This window comes from Leptonychotes weddellii, chromosome 9 (genome assembly GCF_054177405.1).
Source record: "Leptonychotes weddellii isolate Sample4059 chromosome 9, ASM5417740v2, whole genome shotgun sequence".
NCBI lineage: Eukaryota > Metazoa > Chordata > Mammalia > Carnivora > Phocidae > Leptonychotes > Leptonychotes weddellii.
The window spans coordinates 26,044,266-26,067,316 of record NC_138377.1 but is presented as its reverse complement, the minus strand read 5'-3'; the positions used below and the strand labels follow the sequence as shown (position 1 = coordinate 26,067,316).

The 23,051-nt window shown below is 45.5% G+C and overlaps 1 protein-coding gene across 1 annotated transcript in view; it reads left to right on the top strand.

Moving 5' to 3' along the window:
- The window catches only part of RGS6 (regulator of G protein signaling 6), a 491,338-nt gene that overhangs the window by 387,973 nt on the left and 80,314 nt on the right, over positions 1–23,051 (top strand). Inside the window, exons 4-8 of the mRNA XM_081830314.1 lie at positions 8,902–8,952; positions 12,057–12,163; positions 13,365–13,416; positions 19,174–19,238; positions 22,510–22,586. Coding sequence (XP_081686440.1) covers positions 8,902–8,952; positions 12,057–12,163; positions 13,365–13,416; positions 19,174–19,238; positions 22,510–22,586 — 352 coding nt within the window. The remainder of the gene's footprint in view (positions 1–8,901; positions 8,953–12,056; positions 12,164–13,364; positions 13,417–19,173; positions 19,239–22,509; positions 22,587–23,051) is intronic.

The following is a 23,051-nucleotide window of genomic DNA, read 5'->3' as shown; positions in this document are numbered from 1 at the left end:
CCGGTAAAATCTTTGCTCATGAACCTGTGTGTGCCAGGTGCTGCTTCAGCCCCGGCTTGCTCACACACCCCTGCTGTGCACACCTTGCCCATCCCACGGTAATGGCAGATTTCCAGTGCACTTTGCAGACTTGAAGCATTAAAGCGTGCTGTGGAACTGGGTGAGTATAATTGTGTAATAGTGCAGACGGATGGATCACATTCCGGAGAAGGGACCCCAGCCTGCAGACCTGGGCATCAGAAAGTCTCTTCCTCCTGCTACCCTCAAGAAAGCCTTAGCCCCACAGATTAACTTCAATATAAATGCACGTGTTCATGAACCACGGTTCAGATCCAGAATTTGCACAAAGGAGATGACCATTAGACAATGCTGAGAGGCAATGTAGCCCTGGCACCTGCCAGCTACAGAGTCCCCTCCAGCCCTCCCCGGAACCTCCCCGGAACACTCGGCCACCCTCGGAACATGCGTAATACTCTCTGATGGGTGCTGCTGGAGGCCTGGCATTAGCTCCCTTCTTCCCAGGAGCCCCCAGTCTGCTTGCTCATCATTCCTGCCTTTGGACTGAGCGGAAGGCGGGCCTCTGTGGCCACCACCATCCGGGAACAGAGGCTACACCCCCAGTGGCCGTGACCTCCATCTCCCTACACCGAGGCCCAATCAGGGTAACCATGTTCCGCCTTCTCTTTAATAAGCTGATTGTGAAGCTAAATCCTGAGTGCTCCCCAACCTCCCCTGGACGCTTTTGATTGACAAAACTAATCTCTCCTCCGCCCCCACGCCTGCCGCCACCGCATCCTCTTGCAAATCATGTACTCGGCTGCTGACAATTAGATATAAGGCCTGGGATTGGGACGCAGGAGGGTTATGAGGTTATGAATCAATTGTGGGGGGTTGGGTGAGATAACAAACCGGGGGGCCCGTCTCAGACACCTTGCCGCAACCCTCAGAGCCTCCTGGTTGATTTATGAGTTGGTAATAACCTCGCCTGGTCTCCTGCCCCCTATTATTTTTCATAATGCACCGGGAAGCTTTAAATTTCAGAGAATGGGAAAACGCAGAATCTGAGCAGGGAGGCTGGGCTTGAGGGGGGAGGCCCACCAGGGGCTTCCCAGCAGCTGGTCCTCCTTCCTGCTGTGTGGGCCCTGGGTCGCTGAGGGGCGCAGTGGCCACACGCCCGTGGAGGTCAGCAAGCCGATGTGCGTGGCCTGGAAGAAGACCCCAGGGAGGTGGTCCTGCCAGGCCCTGGTTTAGGAGTGGATGAGGTGGTGATGTGTGGGTCCCACTGGGTTCAAAATTATATTTGGCGTGTCTGGATTTCATCCCTGCAACCTGTTCAAAACCAAGTCAGACTCTGCAGTTGCCTGTGAGGAAGGGAGAATCACACAGTGGATCAAAGCCAGTCAAAGGCAGTTTGAACTCTGCAGTCTAGAAGCCTGTGGAGTGAGCAGAGGGACAGGCAGAGAAGCGGGAAGGGGACGGTGGCCGTCAGCCCCAAAGGAGAGAGTCGAAGACTCCCTTTCCTGTGCTCACCGTGCTCTTCAGGTGACAGCCAGGGTTGCATAAAGAGAAGGAGGAGGCTTGGAATTGCTGCCTAATATTTTTTCAAGCATTCATTTGTTAAGCTTTCTTTATACAAGAAAAGAGGTGATTTTTGAAAGAGAACCATGTCAGTGGGTGAAAACACCCAAAAATGTCCTCGAAAACAATGGTTGCAAAATGCCCATCCACAGTTGGTGCTGGTTTGGGATGAGGTTTTCAGGGGTCACAAAAATTGAGAGGAATTTTTTAAATGTAATGAATATGTGCATCTGGATGGGTACATGTTATATGATGTCTATTTGAATATAACTGAATATATTACATCTCAATGAGCATTTATTAAACCCTAGCTCCATTCCAGCTCTTTGCATGGTGCTGGGGAGAGGACAGAATGACAGAGTCCTACAGTCTCAGAGTGATAGGTTAGCAAGTGTTAGGAGTTGAATTGTGTCTTCCCAAAAGTTCATATGTAGAAGTCCTAACCTCCAGTATCTCAGAGTGTGACCTTGTTTGGACAGAGGATTATTTCAGATGTAATGAGTTAATATGAACTAGTGAGGGTGGGCCCTGATCCCTTAGGAGGGTGCCCTGCTAAAAAGGAAAAGTTGGATGCCGAGGCACACTGCAGGGAGAGGGCCATGTAAAGAGGAGGACAGGGATCAGGGTGATGCGTGTGCAAGCCAGCGAACGTCAAGACTGCCACAAACCTGCAGAAGCAAGGAGAGAGGCCTGGAGCAGAATAGGTTCTCCCTCGCTGCCCTCGGATGAACGGACCCAGCCAACACCCTCATCTCAGGGTCTGGCCTCCAGAAAGGGGACCCAATCCATTTCTGCTGTTTGAGCCACTCCGTTGGTGGTACTTCTTACAGAAGCCCCAGGAAGCTAATACAGAGGGGAAGGCACACATGGATCAAATAACCACATGGTGGATGTCTACTTCCAAATGGAGAAGGAACCCCATTCTCTGCAAGTGAAAGCTGAAGGACTTGACCTGGTTTGGAGAGCAGTGAAGGCTTTCCTGAGGAAGTCAGGGCCAAAGGACATGCAGGAGTCAGCTCGGGGCAGAGGTGGAGAAATGGGAGAGCATTACTGGCCCAGGGAATCGCTGATGCAAAGGCCCTGAAGCGGGATGGATCATGGCGCATTCTGGGAGTGGAAGGGGCGTCCATGAGGCAGAAGAGAAGAGAAGGGAGAGGAGGTGGATGGGGGGATGTCAGGGACCAGCACACACAGACCAAGAATGATGCTCAGTTCATTATTTTGGACTGAATTGCAGTGGGATGAGGGCACGTGCTCCGCCTTCCACCCTCAAAACTTTCTAGTTGCTGCATGCAGATGATTCGATTAGATACTTGGCTCCAAGACAAGGTCCCTAAGTCTGTAGCTAATGTGTGCTAATGCTTATTCTGTCCCAGGTACTGCGCTGGCATGACATGTACATGGATACGTGGATACGTGATCTTACTTTACCCTCCAAGTAGCCAGTACTTCACCCCATCGACCCATGAAGGAATGCAGGTTGGGGTGGAGGGTGGTTCAGGGACCTGCCCAGGGTCACACAGTTTGTAAGCGACACGGCTTGAACTGAACTCAAGCCTGACTTTATTGCTTCATATGCTTGGTAAACAAGCATATATCTGTGAAATTTGTCACGCTTTTCCTTGGAGAAGCTCAAGCGCCTTGACCAAACTCTACTCTCCAAAATGCCACTAGACTTGTCAGGGCACCCAGTTCTACCTTCTGACCCTCCTTTTGTCCTCCTGCCGGCCATACCCTGTGCCCACCCTCCAAAGTCCTAAAGTTTAACATCTCTTAAGTAAGTTCAGCTTTCCCTGCTGGCTAACTGTTGCATTGTGTGTGTGTGTGTGTGTGTGTGTTTTAAAGATTTATTTATTTACTTATTTGAGAGTGGGGAGGGAAAGAGAGAATCTCAAGCAGACTCCCTGCTGACCATGGAGCCCAGCACGGGCTTCGACCCCAGGACCCTGAGATCATGACCTGAGCTGAAACCAAGAGTCAGACACTTAACCGACTGAGCCACCCAAGCACCCCTGTATGTGTTTGTTTTTTAACTAAGGCATAAAAAGAAAAGTCTAAAACTATAAAGACTGCCCTACTTAGGGTGTCCTTCCATTCATCTGCAAAATGGAGATGGTAATAATCTATTTACATCATGGGATTATTAGAGTAGGGTCATTCCAAAGCCTGAAATATAGAAAGTGCTCAATAGCTAGTATTAGTAGTAATTATTATTACCACTAAATGAATGTCTATGAGCACAGAGTACCCCTTTCCAATTATTCTTCTGAGTACTGTTTGGAATGTTATTCAGAAATAAGAGAGGCAGAATGTGTAGTGACCATGGTATCCGGCATGGGTTTTTCCTGGATTCCAGACTTGGCTCTTATAGGTATGTGGCCTTGGGCCTCTCTGGGCCTCATCTGTGAAATGGGTAGGCTAGATATCATATTTTGCACAATTATTGTCAAGATGCTATGTGACTACAGTGTCAGGTGCCTGGCTCTGGCCTCGTACACAAGGGGCAATGTCTCCCTCCTTCGTGAGTGTTGGCCTGCACGTGGCACCTACGTGATCAGGTGGCACAAAGCTGTCCTCTTCACTCACGGGTGCAGCAGAGACCTTGGCAGGTATGTGAGAACCCCAGGGTGGACTGAATCATAACCTTGACTGAGGAGTACCAGGAGGTCACTCACAGCAGGAACAATCTTATCTTTTGTTGGGCTCCAGAAAGAGTTTACTCAAGTGAAGGTGTCTTTCCCCAATGGTGAGGATTGATAAGTAAATTATCAATTGCTTCAATTATCAGGACTATGATTTATAAGCTACCAAGTTTCACATGACTTGAAATTTGCAAGTGCCTGGAACCAGTCTTTTCTCAAGTTTGCACAATCAATTTGGGCTCCAGTTGTTACAATACTTTGGGGAGAATGGGGCAAGTGTTTCAGAGTAGGATCCCCTTAGGTTCTGACTTATTTGGGAGGAAGTTCCAGGTATCCCTTAATCTTTGGGGATGCTTAAAACACCTGAGCACAAAGCTCAGTATAGAACCTTTTTATAGTAAGGATCTCCCCCAAACCAGAAAGAGAACTCCCTAAAATATTGGAAGATCTTGCCAGCTTACTCAAATCCAGTTTATATTGAGGGGTGCAGAGTGCAGATGGTCACCCTTAGTCCAGGACTGCAGTGAGCAGCCCCTTTAGCTGGCCCAGTGGCCACAGAGAGTGACAACTTGAGGCTTAGGAGTGAGCCTCCCACTCTTTACTCCTCGCCCTTTCCCAGGGGAGCAGGACATGCCCAGGGCCCAGGGGCAGCAGCTCAGAGTCCCCCCCACCCTCTCCACTTTGCGTCTGCAACCTGATTCCCCACAGCCTGTCCACAGCAGTCTCAGAGGCCAGCACGTCCCTCTCTGCTCTTGACAGTGAAAAGTCTTTTTCTCAGTGCGTAAGCAATATATTAAAGTTCTTGAGCTCCAAATAATAAGGACACGTAAAGAATAGAAATTTCCCGTGATTTGACCCTCCCCTCTCTCCAAGATCACCTAAACAGTTTAAATATCCTTCCAGAATTTTTCTTCTCAGTACCTGTATATATCTATACATACATAATTAATAGGATACAAATGTAAATATGTATTTTCTATTGTAAAAATGTCATTTAAAAAAATTTTTTTAAATGTCATCTTACAATACACACTGTTCCTGTTCTACTTTTTCATTCAATACAGTAGGTGTTCAATAAATATGTGTTGTATGGATGAGCCATAATTAATTATTCAATCCCCTACTTGAGAACGTTTGAGTTGTGTCCAAACACCCTTCCAATACACATCCTTATATGTAAAAGACATAACTGAAATACGTACGTACAACACATATAGAAACTGAAAGCCTATCTGCATAGAAATGTCTACTTAAATGTACTAACCCACCACGCATGTTGTGGAGAAGAGTTTCGGGTGCCTCTGATGTAGTTCATGGATATCCCTGGAATATATGTGGATATATTAGCCTCAAAAAGAAAACTTCCAGCCAAGTGTTTTAGAACCTTTGGGGATAAAGGGTGGCTATTCTGCATCTGTCCTTAATGTTTCTTTTTTGGTTTTAAGTCCTTGGCAGGGCAGCTTGACTAAGATAAGAACCGCATCCAACAGTGGTAACAAAGGGCAACAATTCATTTGAGAGAGAATAGAAAAATAATCTGCTTCAAATTCTTTTTCGAATAAGAGGGGGAAAAATGATTGGGGGCCGGAGGGAAAAAAGGAAGAAAGGAAAGAGAAAAAAGAAGAAAAATGCTTTCTCCTGACCGTTGTTTGCACTATGCTCACCTCATTCTGCTGTGGAATAATTGTAGGTCTTTTAAAGGACATAATATTATGACAGATTTCCCTCCCTTACTTTTCCCCGGGGCTGAACATGCAACATTTACGTCCTGCCACAAGGCTGGAGGCTGGCCCCTCCTGGGTTAGTCCGAGGAAGCTAAAACACCCCACACCCGAGAGAACGAGGCATTGTTGTGCTCGCTGAAGTCCACCCTACAGGCCCACGGTGGGTGAGGGACAGCGGGGAGGTGGCTACTGCTGCAGACTGGGGGCAGGGACCCAGGACAGCCAGGGGGTCCAGCTTGGCCCGCACCGGGGCTCGAGGACACTCACACCAGTCCCCAGATAAAGACCCTGACTGTTTCGGTGGCTGCACCAGGGACAAGAGATCCAGGTCTGTGGTCCCCACATTGCTAGGTAAAAAGGAAAGAGGTTTTTGTGACTTTCTCTTCTTGACCAAAAAAAAAAGGGGGGGGAGGGAGGGGGGCTTAAATGTTTAAATGTGATCCTTCAGCTCTGTGAATGCAAACCAGGGCCTGGTGGACTGGGGAGAGCAATTAGGCCAGACACGGAGTGCAGAAAACCAAAAGGGGGTAGAAATCTAGACAATGGTGCTGAAGTCTCGGGTGGGGTAGTGGGGGGAACGGATATGATAGCAAGAAAGGAGTTTCAATGTGAATGAATACTAATTAGTGACATGGATATTAATGATGACAGTAATTAACAGGGGAAAGGAAGGGCTGTCATTGTCCCAGGGTGAGTAATCAATCTTGGCAGGTGATAAATAATGGTTCAGCAAGCTCAGCAGAAAGATAATCCGCCTGCCCGGGGGAGAGCTGTTGCTGATGCTGGAAACCTATCTGTTTCCAGGCAACCCACAAAAAAGAACTATTTTTCTTTTGAGGAAAAAACAGGTTAGAGGCTCTCCCCCACCCCCAACTTGGGATTACAGTTCTTATTTGATTTCTGCTTTGTTCTTCATTTCCTAGGACAAATGTTGAACTTGTATAATTTGGAGGATATGGACACACACACACAACCACACACAGACATTCTCTCCTTTTGCTCAAAGAATGTGAATGAATAGGAAAGTTTTTGATCCGAAGTTTAGCTCAAAGATGCCATCCGGGAGCAAGAGTGGGGAAAAGCTTAGAAGTTCTGCTTTGGAGGTTGAAATGGGGGGAACTTGCTGGGCTGTGTCAGTGGAGGCTAGCCCTGGGGGAAGCACAGAAATAGTAGGATGGGGCCCTGGTTGTCTACTGCGGAAGGTTCATTCCCCCTCCAGGGAGCCAGAGAGAAACAGGCCTGAGCTGCTCTCACCTCTGGAACATGTCTGGGAAACTTTATTTCTGGGGAAAGGGCAATGCTCGCTAAAGACTTCTGCTAACTCCTCAGGTTTTCAGCTGGGAATCTGTTCCAGAAGAGCTACGGGCAGACCCTCTCTCTCACACCAAGCCTCAGACCCACGCATGACAGGATCCAGACATCTAGAAACGTTGCCCTTTTCAGGCTGCTTTCCATCAAACATTCCATCCCGAGGTGACAAAGCCACCTTTGAAGATCTGCATTGGTTTCAAATGAGATGGCTGAGAAGACTGGAAGTTCAGAACCTTCCAGAAATTTGGACTCTTCTACTCCCACATTGGTTCTAGGTGCAACATCTTCAAAGGGAGGCAAACAAAAGGAAACATATTCAGAGAATTGTGACCAAAATGGGAAAGGGCTCTAGGTCATGTCATGGCAGGAAATAGCTGAGGGACCCAGGTATGTTTCAGCTTGAGGGGAGAAAACTTAAGAAGAATGTTGATAGTATATCGGATGGACTCTCTCCAGAGCAAGAAGGTCTGGATTTGTTTCTCTATCATCAGAGGGCAAAATTAAGTCCAAAGAGAGGAATTTAGAAAGGGTCAAATTTCTGTTCAGAGAAATCAAAGTGATTTGACTAGGACAGGCTGTCTAGGGGGGAATCTGTGATTCCCAGGTACTAGGGCTTTTCCCAGTGGAGATCATGGCACCTCCTGTCTGGGGTATTATAGATGCGGTTCCAGTATTGGCTGGGGTTGGAGTAGATAAGACTTAAGAGTCCCTTCCGACTCTTACAATTTTATATTAATTAAGGTAGTACTCAATATCAAAACAAATAAATCCCAACTTCTGGGGCTTAACACAACAAAGTTTATTTTTTAATCAAGTCAGAGCCCAAAATGGGCATCAATTTTTATGGTTGTTCAGGATCCCAAGCTCCTTCCACATTGTGGCTCTGTCCTCCCCTGGGTTCTTGGGGTTCTATCCGTTCAGCCAGCAGATAAGGAATGAAGGGTTTGCAGAGTCACATGGGAGTTTTATGGTCCAGGCCTAGAAGCAGGATATATCATTTCTAGCCATATTCCATTGTAAGAACTCAATCTATACCCAATTGCAGAAGAGTCTAGAGATATAATCTAGTGACCCAAGGAATAGAGGAAAGAAGTTTTGGTGAACACATAGAAGTTTCTCCCCAGAAACAGGCGCATTTTAATTTAAACTATGCCCATGCCAGAAAAAATTAAAGGTTTTTTGTTGTTTTGTTTTTTGTCGGGTTTTTTGTTGTTTTTTTTTTTTTTAGGGACCTGTAAGGTCACCTGTGTTGGTCAGGCCTTGTCAGTTAGGGTAGGGAGCTGAAGAGGCCTCCAACCTCAGGAAATATCCTGGGGGCCAGGTGTGGTAAAACTTCACCTAGCCTTTCTCTGGGAAGTCATCAAAATCTGTATTTATAAGAAGTCTCCTGTAGATATTCCCTAGAAGTGTGGACACAAGATCATCCTGAGTCATTGGAAGTGGATTTATTTGGAAACAAATAGGACTGTGACTATGGAAGTGTCCCAATGGCTAGATGTGCTTAGTTAGGATGGAAAATTGTCAATATTACCCAGCTCTCTGGGCGTGTGCTAGTTGGAATTAGGACTTTCTTAGATAAACATGTTTCTTCTGCCAGAGGGTACTCATCCATGACGTCTTCAGTTCACTTTGCTTTATCATTTCAGGTACTGACATTGTGCAGTGGCTTATGAAGAACCTTTGCATCGAGGACCCAGGTACTTGACTCTGACTTTATCCTCCATGGTATTGAGAAACATCCCATAAACAAGTTCCAGACCAGATTCTCCTATTCTCCTGAGAATTGGACTTATAAATGTGAATCCCAAGATGTGGAATCAGTCCATTTGCAAATAAAATTAATTTATTTTCTTGACTGAATATCTATCTTTAAATCTGAATCACCCTTTGAGGAAATGAGCAATTATTTAGAGTGCCAAAGAGCCCAATACAATAACGTGTGAAATGAGATGAATTCTCGTTAGCCACAGCAATTAAAGATAAGTTGTAGAACTATCACGGAACAGCCTTCTAGAGCCAGCTCTTAAAATTAGATTGCCTGATCCACAATTAAGATGTCTAATTATTTGCTAAGACTCCTTCTGTTTTCTGCTTCTGCAAGAAGTGAAAGAATGATTTTTTTTCCCGACCTTAATTGTGCATTTCAATTAGGAAAACCTTACCAGAAAAACAACAACAAAACTCTGGCCAATAAAACAGTTTCCAAATCTGTCCTCCCACCAGAAAATAAGTAGTAAAATTTATTTTCACAGCATAATTAGAAAATGAGGAGTTTCAGAAAAATAAAAATTGCAGATAAGTAAAGCTTACTATCCATGTGTTAGTTAATACTTTTTGGAGTTTATTATATACTTCCTGTTTTAACTGAGTATCCTCAATGCCTGAAGGTCATATTTATAAATATCCATTAATGTATTCTTATGTTCTTGGGGATTAGATCTATCTGACCCAAATTAAATGGCTACCAATGGCTTTGCTTTCTAAAGATTTTTTTTTTTTTAAGATTTTATTTATTTATTCATGAGAGACAGAGAGAGAGAGAGAGGCAGAGGGAGAAGCAGGCTCCCAAGGAGCAGGGAGCCCGATACGGGACTCGATCCCAGGACGCTGGGATCATGACCTGAGCCGAAGGCAGATGCTTAACCATCTGAGCCATCCAGGTGCCCCTCTAAAGATTTTTTTTTAATGCCCTTTCTAGGTGTCTGTGATTCCTTGCTGGAGGTCACTATGTCAGCTCAGAAATTGCTCTATTTTAATCTGATGCTCCTAATATACTATTGACTAAGAACCAATATAATTTACATGGCGTTCAAGGAAATATAGTTGCCAGAAATCTGAGTGCCACAAAAGCAGGTCATTGATGGAAGTGACACTAGCCTTGTTCACCATCATGATTAATGGCCACTTCCACGACTAGTGAAAATTCTTAAATCTAGTTAAGCTCTTAATCCACAGGGAGAAACTGTGAATTCAAATCCTCTTAAGGAAAGAACCCAAATTAACTACACCACGTGTTCTCCTCATGCAGCCTGGACTTGCCATTGTCCACTTGTAAAGCCTGGACCAAATACATTTCTACCAGTTTAGTCCCATGTATTTAAAATCAGTGTTTCTTTGGTTATAATGCTAAGCCTAGGGAGTACCTTTCTCCATGGTGGTCTTTTCTCTTCCGGTAGCTCTCTGTCCTTTGCCCTTCTACAATAATCCTTGTATTTCTGACACATGCTTTATTATGATCGTTAGCACCAGTAGCAGTATTGTGAGAGCCCTGAGCCAGCTGGTGGTAGGGGAATAGGCTTCAGGAGGCCTCCGGCCCTCATATGAGAGGCTTCCCTGAAAGGTCGTGAATAATACCTAATAAGGATCGTATCTATGAAGCTCTCTTATACACAGATGGCCTTGGGAGGACATCACGTTATTGGGAACTGTTTGGGCTTCTGAGAAATGGATGAGGAGGAGTTAAGAACAGTTCACCAGCTGGGAATAGAAGGGTGGAAATGAGGCAAATCAAAGTCCTGGAAGTCAGGCTCATCCAACATCTATCCCTCCTTCCCCATCTGCCATATATCTGAGCAAAACCACAAAAGATGAAGTGAGAGTTCCAGCTCCTACATTGGTGACATGAAAGTCACCTTCTTACTGGAAGCTGTGCTCTCTTCCCTGGGGAAGGAGCAGCTGCCAGTGATGAAACTCTTTTTTTTTTTTTGCTGGACCCATGATTCTTGAAGCATGTAGACTTTAAAACGCACACTGGTCATCACTAAGCAAATAAGATACAGCTTCATTCTGATTCCACCAGTTATTTCCGAAGGATAGGTGATTCTAAATAAGCAAAACACTTGAATTATATACAACCTCTTGAGAAGTCTGCAAGTAAAGACAAAACAAGTTGCTTTAAAAAATTCAGAGCTTATGAAATTAATAATTCCTGGAGACTCCTTAAGCATATCAATAATTTCTATATCCAAAAATCAGTTTTTACCAAGAAGAGCACTTTTATATTTGTGAAAGATTATCATGCATGGTAGGACCATATAGATCTGTTATTTTTTTCCTTAGCTCTGCTCAGAATAAATATAAATTATTGATTACGTGGATCTATTTATGGCTGCTACTAAGTCACAAAACAGTGGGTTAATTGTGGCAAAGATGTACATATTTCTATCAGGTCGGCTTCCCTTTGCCACTCCCCACTGCAGTGTCCTTCCTCCAATTTTCTAAGAAAGTGAGGTTTTACTCTGTGTCCGTAAGAGAAGGGAAATGCTCTCCTCTTCTCTGGTGGGACTGTCATATTGGGGAATGCCATGGGAGTCGAGAGTCTCTCTGGGCAGTGAGGCTACGTGCTCATTGCTGGGGAATAAAAATGATGAAACTAGCAAGATGAATCAGGGCTGCCCGCCCCTACTGAACACCAGGCACTGCTAAGCACTTACATGAAACATCCCACTTGATTCAGTACAGGTCTATATGTGCCAGAGCCCCTGCTCTTAACCTTGAAGCTACTTTCCTCTGGAAGTCTTGGGGGGAAGTTAACCAAAGCCAGACTCTCAGAGCTGGGATCCAGATGAGTCCCAGACACATGTTGGCCCTTCCCAACCACTGACACCCACCCCATCCAGCCCAGTGGATTGATATCAAAGGTTATCAGTCAATCAGTCAATCGATCATGCAGTTATCTGAGGGTGAGAACAGTTGATTTCTGGTTGCCTTTCTGCCCTCCTGACTTACATTCCAGCTAAGGAAACCTGCACTCTGACAACTTGCTAAATACTCCTCTCTCTCTTCTGCCCTGTTCGTGCAGTTGAAGCAATACACTTGGGAAGCCTTATAGCCGCCCAGGGCTACATCTTTCCGATCTCGGACCACGTTCTTACCATGAAGGATGATGGCACCTTTTACCGTTTCCAGGTAGGCCTGCCAGCGTCTCTCCCTGAAGAACCTTCTCTTATCATCTGATCTCAGATTAGAACTACCTACAAAACTGAGGGTATTTAAGGGAGGAACCCTTACCTCCCCCCAGCACTGGGAAGCCAAACGAGATTTTATTTGGGCCTCCGTGTTGTTGGGGTGGGGGGTTTCCACATATTCCCTCATTCATTCTGAAGAACAAACTTTTCGGAGGTAAATATCACCCATTTGACAGATGAGAACACGGAGGTGCTCTGAGGATTAATAAATCTGGGAGGTGGCCTTGATTTGAGTGTGGGTCAGCCCGATGGCAAAGTCCTTGATCTTTCTACTCTGTCATGCTGCCTTCCTGGTGTGAAGTTTCTATCCTCTGCCTAAGCCCTCCCACCATTTTCCTCTCCTTTTCACAGATCCTGTCATAGAGGGAAATGGGGCAGAGGATAAGAGTCTGTGTCAAGGTCAACACCAAGGTGTTTGGAGTGGAGTTTTTCAGACAGCATCAAAGGGTGTCTCAGTCCACTCTGGCTGCTATAGCAAAATACTGCAGACTGAGTGGCTTAAACAACAGGAATTTATTTCTCACTGTTCCACGGGTTCAAGTCCAAGATCAAGGTTCCAGCAGGTTAGATTTGTGGTGAGAGCTCTCACCTGGGCTTGCCGACAGCCACTTCTCGCTGTGTCCTCCTCACATGGCAGAGACAGAGAGAAAGCAAGCTCTCTGGCGGCTCCTCTTATAAGGACACTAATCCTATGGGATCAGGGCCCCACCCTTGTGACCTCTTTTAACCTTAATTACTTCCTTACTCCAAATACAGCCACACTGCAGGCTAGGCTTCTGCATGTCAGTTTTAGGGGCATACAATTCAAAGGGATAAAAGGAACTTGGAGCTTGTGTGCCCAGTAAGCTGTGCCGGTCTTGGGATAAGAAATGTTTGCCCTATAAACTAAGTTTCTCATTTTTGCATTTATTTTGCTCACCTTGGATTTCATTTCTCAATACCTAGGTTAAAATGTCGACAGCCTCAGCTGCCTTAAGAACAGGAGAAAGTTGGGGATGTGGTGTCGGCACAAAAGAGACGGGGCAGAGCCTGTCACCGAGAGGGGTCCTCACTGGGTGCTGGAGAGGGTGGACACTCGCTCCGGGCCGAGGAGGGCAGGTGCCCGCATTCCTCTGAGTCCTGACACCTGTGTTCTTTTGCAGGCCCCGTACTTTTGGCCTTCGAACTGCTGGGAGCCTGAAAACACTGACTACGGTGAGCAGTGAAGAAGTGTCACTCCTGGGAGAGTGGAAGACAAATGCCTGGTGTCTGGGTGACGGTCACGCAGGGAGGAGGGGTCGTTGTCCTGCTTAATCCTTTTCATACCGTTGACATGTAATAAGCTCCCTGTTCCACATAATGAAGAAAGGCAGAGCACACTGAAAGATGCAGCCTTTGGAAGGGAATGGGGGAAGGGAAGAAAAATTCTATCAAGCTGGCCAATGTGCTCATTCTGTGGAGCCAAGAGCCAAGACAGTGGCTGCTGACCCGTCCTTTCTGGGACAGGGTTTCAGGGAGGGCTGGATCTAGGGGCCACCTCCCCCTAGTTCTTTCTATTCTCACAGCCTTGTTAAGACTTAGTAATAATTCATGGGTCTTTTTGATAGTTAGAAGTTAGGGGGGAAGGGAGACAGACCAGGGAGGAATGTACAGAAGGTACCCTGGACGAGGAAAATAAGAGTGGGTGAAGTTGGGAGCTTGGCAAGAAGGGAGTTAGCTCTGTCCAGGCAGGGATCTGTTAGATTCTGGCCATATTACTCTCCATGAGACTGGTTAATATTTCCACGTGCCAATCCTCTAAAGAAGTTATATTGTCCCCCTACTCTGGATAAAGAACCTGAGGCTCAGAGAGGCCACATCCTCACACTTCCCCCTTGCATTCTATTTATCTGGATGCAGATCATTAGCTCCAGGAAGGCAGGGACTGGTCTAACCTGTTCACTCTCGTGTTCCCCGGTGCACCGTGCACAGCTGAGGCGTTAGTAAATAGTGGCTGACAGTTCTGGTTCTTTATTAAATGTGATTAACAGACTCTCAGTAGAAGCATCAGGATTGGAACTCAGATCTGAGTGCCTTCCAGGCCCATGCTTCCTTCATGGTCTGTCCCTTTGCACAGCGTTCTTGTCACTGACTTGTCTGCTAAGTCCACAGTGGCTGTCCTTGGGACTGGGGCACTTGGTGAGACCCACAGCTTCTCCCTAGGTTCTTTGCAGGATTGCTTGCTCAGGAAGGCAGAGGCAGCTACAGAGAATGGAGGGAGATGTGCAGCTGGGTAGTGTTCAGGGAAGCCTGTCCAGGAGACCTGGCAATGAAGTAGACTGGCTCACTCCCAACGCCAGCAGGTGAGAGCAATGCCGAGGGTGGAGTGCAGACAAGTCATTGCCTGCTAAGGCTACAGTTCTTCTGTTTTCAGGTCTGAAGGACGGTCCTTATGCAGGGGGAAGGGCCTTCTGACGGTCTCTGTGGCTGTCTGCTGGCACCATGGTGGGTCCCTCTGGAACTGGGCTGTGCTCTAAGTGATATGATAAGTGGATAAGCAAGGCTTCCAACTCAAAATCAGAGCTACATTTGGCTATTCACAAAACAAATTCTTCTGGGGCTGAAACACTGCTCACGAAAGCCCAACTGGAAATTTGAGTAATTGTAGCTCAGATCCAGGTAGCAGCCATGTGCCCTTGTGAATGTAAAAACCAATATTCTTACAGGCAGTGAAGGGGCAGGGGGCAGGGGGAGGATGGCAGGACCAGATAACTAGACCTTAGTAAGATAAAAATACCGACTTGAATATGAACCCATACAGCTTCGGCTATCAGGCACTGCATACACCAGGGCATTAGGTTTCCCTTTCTCCACATGATGATTTTATGTGCACATGAACAAGGATAGAAATAACAATTTAGGGCGCCTGGGTGGCTCAGTTGGTTAAGCGACTGCCTTCGGCTCAGGTCATGATCCTGGAGTCCCGGGATCGAGTCCCACGTCGGGCTCCCTGCTCGGCGGGGAGTCTGCTTCTCCCTCTGACCCTCCCCCCTCTCATGTGCTCTCTCTCATTCTCTCTCTCACAAATAAATAAATAAAATCTTTAAAAAAAAAAAAAAGAAATAACAATTTATATCAGGTTCTCATTAAAACAAAATTATTTCGAATTCCCGTGCCTCGACTTCGGCAGATCAGATGGAGAAGGCAAGGTACGGGATGCAAAAGTATTCACCAGCATTTCCAAAGCAGTTCAGTCAGAAAATCAAAGTATTTACCAAGAGAGAATTTAGCACAGTGGCTCAAGATCAACTGGCTCCACTAGCTGTGTGATCTTGGCAAGTTATTTAACCTCTCTGTGCCTCAAAACCTTCATGTGCAAATTAGAATAATAATAATAGTACTTATTTCCTAGTGTTGTTTTGTTACAATGAAATGCAATGTCTGTAAGATTTGGTGTGTGATCCACAGTTAAGGATTCAGTAGAAACCATGGCGGTGGTTAGTATTATTACTGTTACGTTTGACAGTATTAGTTCTGTGGTGGCCCTCTTGCAGAGAGGATGTGAAAGCAAAGCTAAGAACTCAGAATAGGTACGATTTGGACTGAAGAAGAACCAAAAAGTTTCATCCAACAAACCTTTACTGATCACCTACTTTGTGTCAGTTGCTAGGGCACAGATTTGAATAAATCCCAGTCTTACCGTCTAAGCATTCCAGGCCGGGGGGAGGCAGTGTGATGGGGAGGAAGAGGGTGGTGAGGAGTCTGATCTGCGTATTCAGAGGTTTCATGTTGATGAAGAATGACGGGGGGAGGTGGAATCATTTGGGAGGGGCAGGTTTATCCAAAAGCCATCAGAGTCACGGAGAGACATTTAGAATGGATGCAGCAGCTTTAGGGAATCTCAGCAATGCGGAATGACCTGAAAAGGTTCCCTCATCTGTAAAATGAGGATAATCACAGAACCCACCTCATAGGGTCATTATGGGGATTGAGTAAGTGAACATTTGGGAAGTCTTTAGAATGGCGCCTGGCATTCAGTGAGCTTCATACAGGTGTAGCGGCTGTTATGATGTCTCAACATGCACATAAGAGGCACTCAATAAATGTTTAAGTGGGTGAATGAATGAACAAATGAATGACCAGTGAATGTCATTATGGGAAAAGTTAATTCCACCTCTGCCACTCACCGGCCTGTGGGTAAATCACTTCACCTCTCTGGGCCTTTGGTTTTCCCATCTGGCAATGAGGGGCCTGTGCTTGCTGGTCACCAAGGTTACTTCCGGGGCTAAAGTCCCATTGTACCAAAAAGTAATTTGAGGGTATGAGGAACACAGAGAAACACATGTTATACAGGTTCCCTGGTTTAAGAGATTGAGGTAAATGATGTCACTCATGAAGACAAAGTTTGAGAAGGGAGTCAGTCCCTTAAGTACACTGAAATAGGACGAGGTCAATATTTCCTTATTGTTTAATTGCATGTGTATTGTATGAAGCTATTCACTTCATGAAATTTCGAATGGTTTCTATTTGTATCACGGTGAGATGTGGTGACCCCGATGGCAGTGGGTCATCCAAGTGAGATGCCAGGAGGTCAGATTGCCAAGTGTGAGGGTGAGGAGACAAAGATTTAACAGTGAGAGATTAACTATCCAAGGAAAACCCACATCTGAGCTTACAGCAAGTCCCCCAGATGCCCTGTGATAGGACTGGCTGTCATTGCCAATGGTCATCTGATGGGTTAGGCGTTGGAGCAAAAGCACCGTTGAAGGCACTGTCGTAGCACGGACAAGCCCTGAGTTCTATACCAAGAAAAGGTCGACTCAACAGCCCCATCCTACCTCCCTAGTTGTGGTGAACAGACTCCCTAACATGTGACATTAGCCCCACAGAAAGCAAGCGGAAAGCACGTGACCAAGTAGCTCATGGTCATCAGGAATGGTGCCAGCTTTGCATTCCGTGCAGGGTATTTTACTTTATAACCCAGCTGGCCCATTCTGACCCAGATGGGTTAGAAATTTCTCAGGATGATTCTGCTTAAATAAAGCCCATAGCCCAACCTGGGCTGGACTTCCCTGCATCTTACATTTATCCAGTACAAAACACTGCTTGGGACGCATTGTCAAAGCAGCTTTCACCTCCACTGAGCAGCTCTGCCCCTGGGTCAACGAGACCAGTGTGGTGGGGCTGGTGGACAGGCTTCCTCTTTAGTAGCCCCCAATTCCACAGGCTGCCTAAACGGTGGTCCAAGGGAATAAAGGAGATACCTTGTAATAGAGCAGATGCCCCTTTCAGACGTTATGGAGAGCTACGGGTGCCTGGTTCTCTGGAAAAGCTGGTAAGTGGAGGATTATGAAGAGGAGACACATTCATACTGAATCACTTCGTATCAACATAAGCTATACAAAGGAACAATCATTTGACAGCTTTTTGAGATAGGATCAAAGACTCTCTTCGATTATGGACCCCAATGATATGAATTTCTTTCTTAGCTACACACTCAAGATAAACTGTCCAGGTTGGGCATCTTTAAAGTGCATCAAGAATTTAAAAACACTTTTGAAACAACCTGTATGTTGACCCCTTTCAGATTTTTATTATTTTTTCCCCATTTTTTCAGTTATTTCACCTCTACCAAACTCATGAGCAATTGTCTTAGCCAACTCTTCTTTATCAAGTTGTTCTGAACACCCCACCTGGGTCTTCATAGAAACAACAACTCTCTCTTTTCACATTAATTTCATCAGTGAAATGTAATATTTAGGGAACTTACATTATTAAAATAACAGGCATGCCTGACATAAACAGATTTGAGAACAAACACAACTGACTGAATCTCACATACAACTCCACTGGCGTGAGCAGAAGCATGAACATACCAGAGCAGGCTGCCAGCCACAGGATTCTAGCATATTGTAAGCTGCCATGAGCACATTTTTCAAACTGCATGGAGGAGATTGGTTGATCCAGCAAGGAGTTAGTTGACTAGATCTCCTAGTATAACTAAGTTGTCGAACCACAGGTCAACCACAGGTCCTCTCTGACCCTCTCTTCTGGTCATCCTAAATGTCATTCATACCGCTCATCTATTGTCTTCCCTGGGTCATTCTACTTGGCACTGGAGAAGGAGGGAGATACTGAAGAAGCAGAAGTAGGGAGAGGAAGTGATGAAGGCAGGTTTCAGAAAGAATCCTCTGGCAACTGAGGGCCAAGAACCCTTCCTTAGCTTGGAAAGAGAGACCCAGATTGTCCTCCTTTTTCACTGTTCATGCACTCCACCTGGCAGGCCGCGCTGGTGCTAGGTGTAGGGATTCAAGCTGAGTAGGACACAGCCTCTGCCCTTGAAGAGCCCTCAGCCTAGAGCCGGGACAGTCTAGTAAACCCATGATTACCGTGCACTGGAATTAGGTTTCATGGGTGAGGGTAGGTAGATGCTATCCAGAACACAGAGCTGGGTCTTCCAAGATTAGTAGGAGGTTGCCAGAGAGAGGAAAAAAAGAGGGAAGTGGAAAGGCCTTTCCTAGCAGAGAACACATGGGCAGAAGAGTGGAACTGAAAGTGAGGCAGGGAAGGAAGAGGTTGACAAGATAAGCAGACTGGATCTTAAAGAACCAAGCCTGCCACCCTAAGGAGCCCGATGGTTCTTCTGAGGTCACTGAGGAAGCAGTGCAGGGAGTGGAGGAGGTAACATGATCATATTTGTAGAAGATGACCCTGGTGAGGGATGCTTGGGGTGAAACAGAGTGAGGAGGATGAAAGGGAATGGTCAAGACTTGGAAGATGGAGTCCTCATCTGATCCTGAGCTGTAGGAAGATTCCTGGAGGTTAGGTGTCATGGCTTCCACACAGAAGCAAATTCTGCACAGCGCAGCACCAGGCACACAGGGAGGGCTGGCTGGGTGGCTGGCTGGATGAGCAGATGGACAGATGGACGGATGGATTTGTAACGGCACCACACTGCAGGTTTTGCACATGTAATTTCTCTTCTTCCCTCAGCCATCTATCTCTGTAAGAGGACAATGCAGAATAAAGCAAGGCTGGAATTGGCAGATTATGAAGCAGTAAGTATGGTTATTTTTCAGTTTAGGTGTGGGAGGAGAGTAAAACCGTATCTGCAGCTCTGTTTCCGCTTCTATGGTTCCTTTTTTCTCTCCCTAGTCCCTTTCAGACAGTGGAAAGGAAGTCCCTTTTATCTCCCCTCCTTTGTTCTCACCTCTTCTTACCATCCAATAAAATTGCATCTTTATATAAGGAGCTCTTAAAACTCAGCAATAAGAAACAAACAGCTCAAAAATGGGCAAAGGACTTGAACAGACACTTCACCGAAGAGGACATTAGGGAGGACAAATAAACACATTAAGAGATGTTCAACATCCGCAGCCATTAGGGAAATAAAGATTAAATCCAGGCTGAGATGCCCCTACAGATCTGTTAGATTGGCCAAAATAAAAAGTCCTGGGAATGCCAAGTGGGAATGCAGAATGGCACAGCCACTCTGGAAAATGGTTTGGCAGTTTCTTACAAAGTTAAGCATACACTTCCCATATAACCGAGCAGTCCCACTCCTACATACATACCCAGAGAAATCAGAACTTCTGTTCACACACAAACCTGGGTATAGCAGCTCTGTTTGTGATAAGCAAAAGCTGAAAACAACCCGAAGGTGCTTTAGGAGGTAAATGGTGAAATAAACATTGGTATGTCCATTCAGGGGAATATTCCTCTGTGGTGAAAAGGAGTAAACTATTGATCCACACGACCGCTTGGATGAGTATTCCAGACATTACGTGGAATGAAAGAAGCCAGTCTCAAAAGATTTCAAACTGTGTGACTCCATTTATATGACATTCTCGTAAATACAAAACTATCATGAGAGAGAACAGATCACTGGTTGCTTGGAGTTACAGGTGGGGGTATGATGTGGTTATACAGAGATAGCACAGGGAGTTTTTTGGGGATGATGGAACTATTATGTATCCTGATTGTGGTGGTTGTTCCAGATCTAATCTATACGTGTGTTAAAATGCACACAGCTGTACACCAAAAGAAAAAAAAGGGGAGGGTAATATGAGAATTTTTAAAACTTACTATATGATAATTTTTAATTGCATCTTTAAACCCAACTCTGCCTTTCTTGGCAGTAGAATCTAAGGACCAAATCTAATCCAGAAGATAAGATACGTGTCAGATGAAGTATTGACATTCCCAGTTCTCCCGCTGCACCACCTTTTCCCCAAACCAAACTTTATATGGGTCACAGAGAATCTGGGAAATGGACCAGATTTTCACATACCCTCCAGAAGATACGGCAGCTGCTGATCCATGAAATGACTGACGGGCTGGCGGCAAGGGGGAGGGGCAGCCCTGGAGCAGTGAGGAGTCCTTCCCCCGTAATCCAGCACTAACAGGACTTCCAGCTCCTTCCTTCCAAACGTCCCTCGCACGCTGCCTCAGTTTCCCACAATAAGTGTGAGGCCCACTGCACCAGGCTTTGTCGCTCTTGGGGACCTGTGCATAAGCCAGTGGGGAAACAGTCCTGGAGGACATGGTTCAGTTGACCCAGGGCCTCAGGACCTGGACAAAGTGTGCTTATCAATGGGAGCCATTACAAATAAATATGTTGGAACATTATGATCTTCCCAGGCAAACCCTAGCATAGCTGTTCTGTGGATCTGAGCATCCTGCGCACCCAGTTCCTGTCCCCATCAGCCCTCCTGTGCCAGCCATCACCCCTCATTCAGAATCTGCTCTCCTACTTCTGTGCACCCAGTACGAGGTGCTGCATCCCTTCCCTAACATGACCTATCAAAAAGACCTAGCCTGCAGAAGCATGTGGTCCGGCCCCCCTGTGTCTCTCTTCCCCAGATTTTCCATGTCATAGAAAAGGTCCTACACAGAAACAAGATAGCATCAACTCCCGATATATTTTATTTAGTTTTCTCCTCTCTTGCTGTATAATATTCTGTTCTGATATTTGTAAAGAATATGGCATTAAGATGTTCTTTCAGGCTGAAGTTCTGCCTAAAAGTGGGTTAGAAAATTTTAAAAGTATTTTGTTTTCAAAATTCAGTAATGTTATTAATTTTTTTCTGATGACACATTCTCTTTGTAAAACCAAAAATTCAATAGCAAAGAAAGGAGGGGAAAGAATCTATAATCCTTCTCCCCTAATCTTTCTTCTGTACATACATTTTTTCCTTTACAAAACAAAAAAACTTGAATCATACCCCGAACATTATCCTATAAGCTGCTTCTTTCCCCAATCATTAGCTGTAAGTATATTGAGAATCCTTCCATGTCAGTAACAATAATCTACATTATTGATTTTGATTGTTGCCTAGTATTCCATGGTATGACTCTTCATAATTTATATAACTGCTCCTGAATTGACTGATGTGTAGGTATCACCAGCTTTGCGTCCTATGAACAGTGGAAGAATCAAAGGAACAATTTTTTTTTTAGGTATTTGTACACTGAGCCTTGGTAATAACTGAGTTTAGTTTACGTGTGTTGAGCTTCAACTGAAGCTCCTTTCATATTAATAACCCACTAATGAGGGTAATCAATTAGTGTTGGCATGAGCTCTATGAAAATACATAGCATAATGTGGGCTCTGTCCTTGCATTCCATCAGAATTAGGTGGATCATTAGGAGACCTGTCAAACACCCCCCCCTCCAACCACTGTCCTGTTGTGCCATCAGGTAAGACTACAGGCTTAGAGAAAAAGCTTCTCCCCTCTTCCTCTAAAGGCAACCCTGGATGCCTTTTCTTTCTTTCTGTTTTTGGGTTTTCCTTTCATGAACCTCGCAAATATAGACATTCCCTTTTCTCCCTCTTTTGAATCTAAACTTTCAAAGGCATGAATGCCAGGTCATCAGTGTTTTCCTTTCCTGACGCCTTCCCCGGCCCCTGCTTGCTAGAAGATGAGTCTTGAGAAATCCCTTCTTGCCTTTGCTCTTGGAGATGTCCAGTAGGCTGCACAGAGCCCCCTCATCCCTTCCCCAAATCCTGCATGAATAGCCACAAACCCTTTTCCCTATCTTCAGTGACGGTGACGACAAGTTCATATAAAACACATAAGAGAAGAGGAATCAGGTGAACCACGGAGATTGCAGATTTAATGGGTGTGTAAATGAATATTAATAGTTCTACTCTGTACAGCAGGGTCTGGTGCAAAATCACATTGGGTTCACATCCAGTGGATTTAAAGTGGGGTGCTGCTATTCTATGGAGAGTAACCAAAATAGATGACTGCCTTGTAACAAGCATAGGTATCGATGTGCAAACTTACAAAGATTAATGCCTTCTCGTTGATTTTCATTTCTCATTAGGAAAACTTAGCAAGACTCCAGAGGGCCTTTGCAAGGAAGTGGGAATTCATCTTTATGCAAGCAGAAGCACAAGTGAAGTAGGTGAACTTGACAGAGACCCTGGAAAAGAGAGAAAGACTCTCTGGAATGTGGAGGTGGCGTGAGGTGGTTTCCTTCCACGGCCGGCCAGCCATGGCCAGTCAAATGCTGTCGTCTTGCATGAGAGCAGCAGAGTAGAAATCAAGGTCGAGATGGATAAGTTTCATCTTTGAAATCAATGGCACTCTGAAATAACTTCAAAAGCATGTGTTCTAGCAGGCAATGGGCTTGCTTTCCAATGTAGAAATCTGGTTAGAAGATGTTCCTATTTCCTAAAGAGATTTCCAAGTATTCTTCTGTGCTCAGGGGCTGAAAAACATCAGACCCACTTTTCTGGAGATTCTCTCTTCATAGGAAAACATGTTGGAGTTTAGGGAGGCCAGCTCCTCTCCCTTCCCCCCCAGGGGAGGAGTTGAGCACATCAAAAATAAGGCACAGAAGTCAGATGTTGGAGTCCAGTGTCT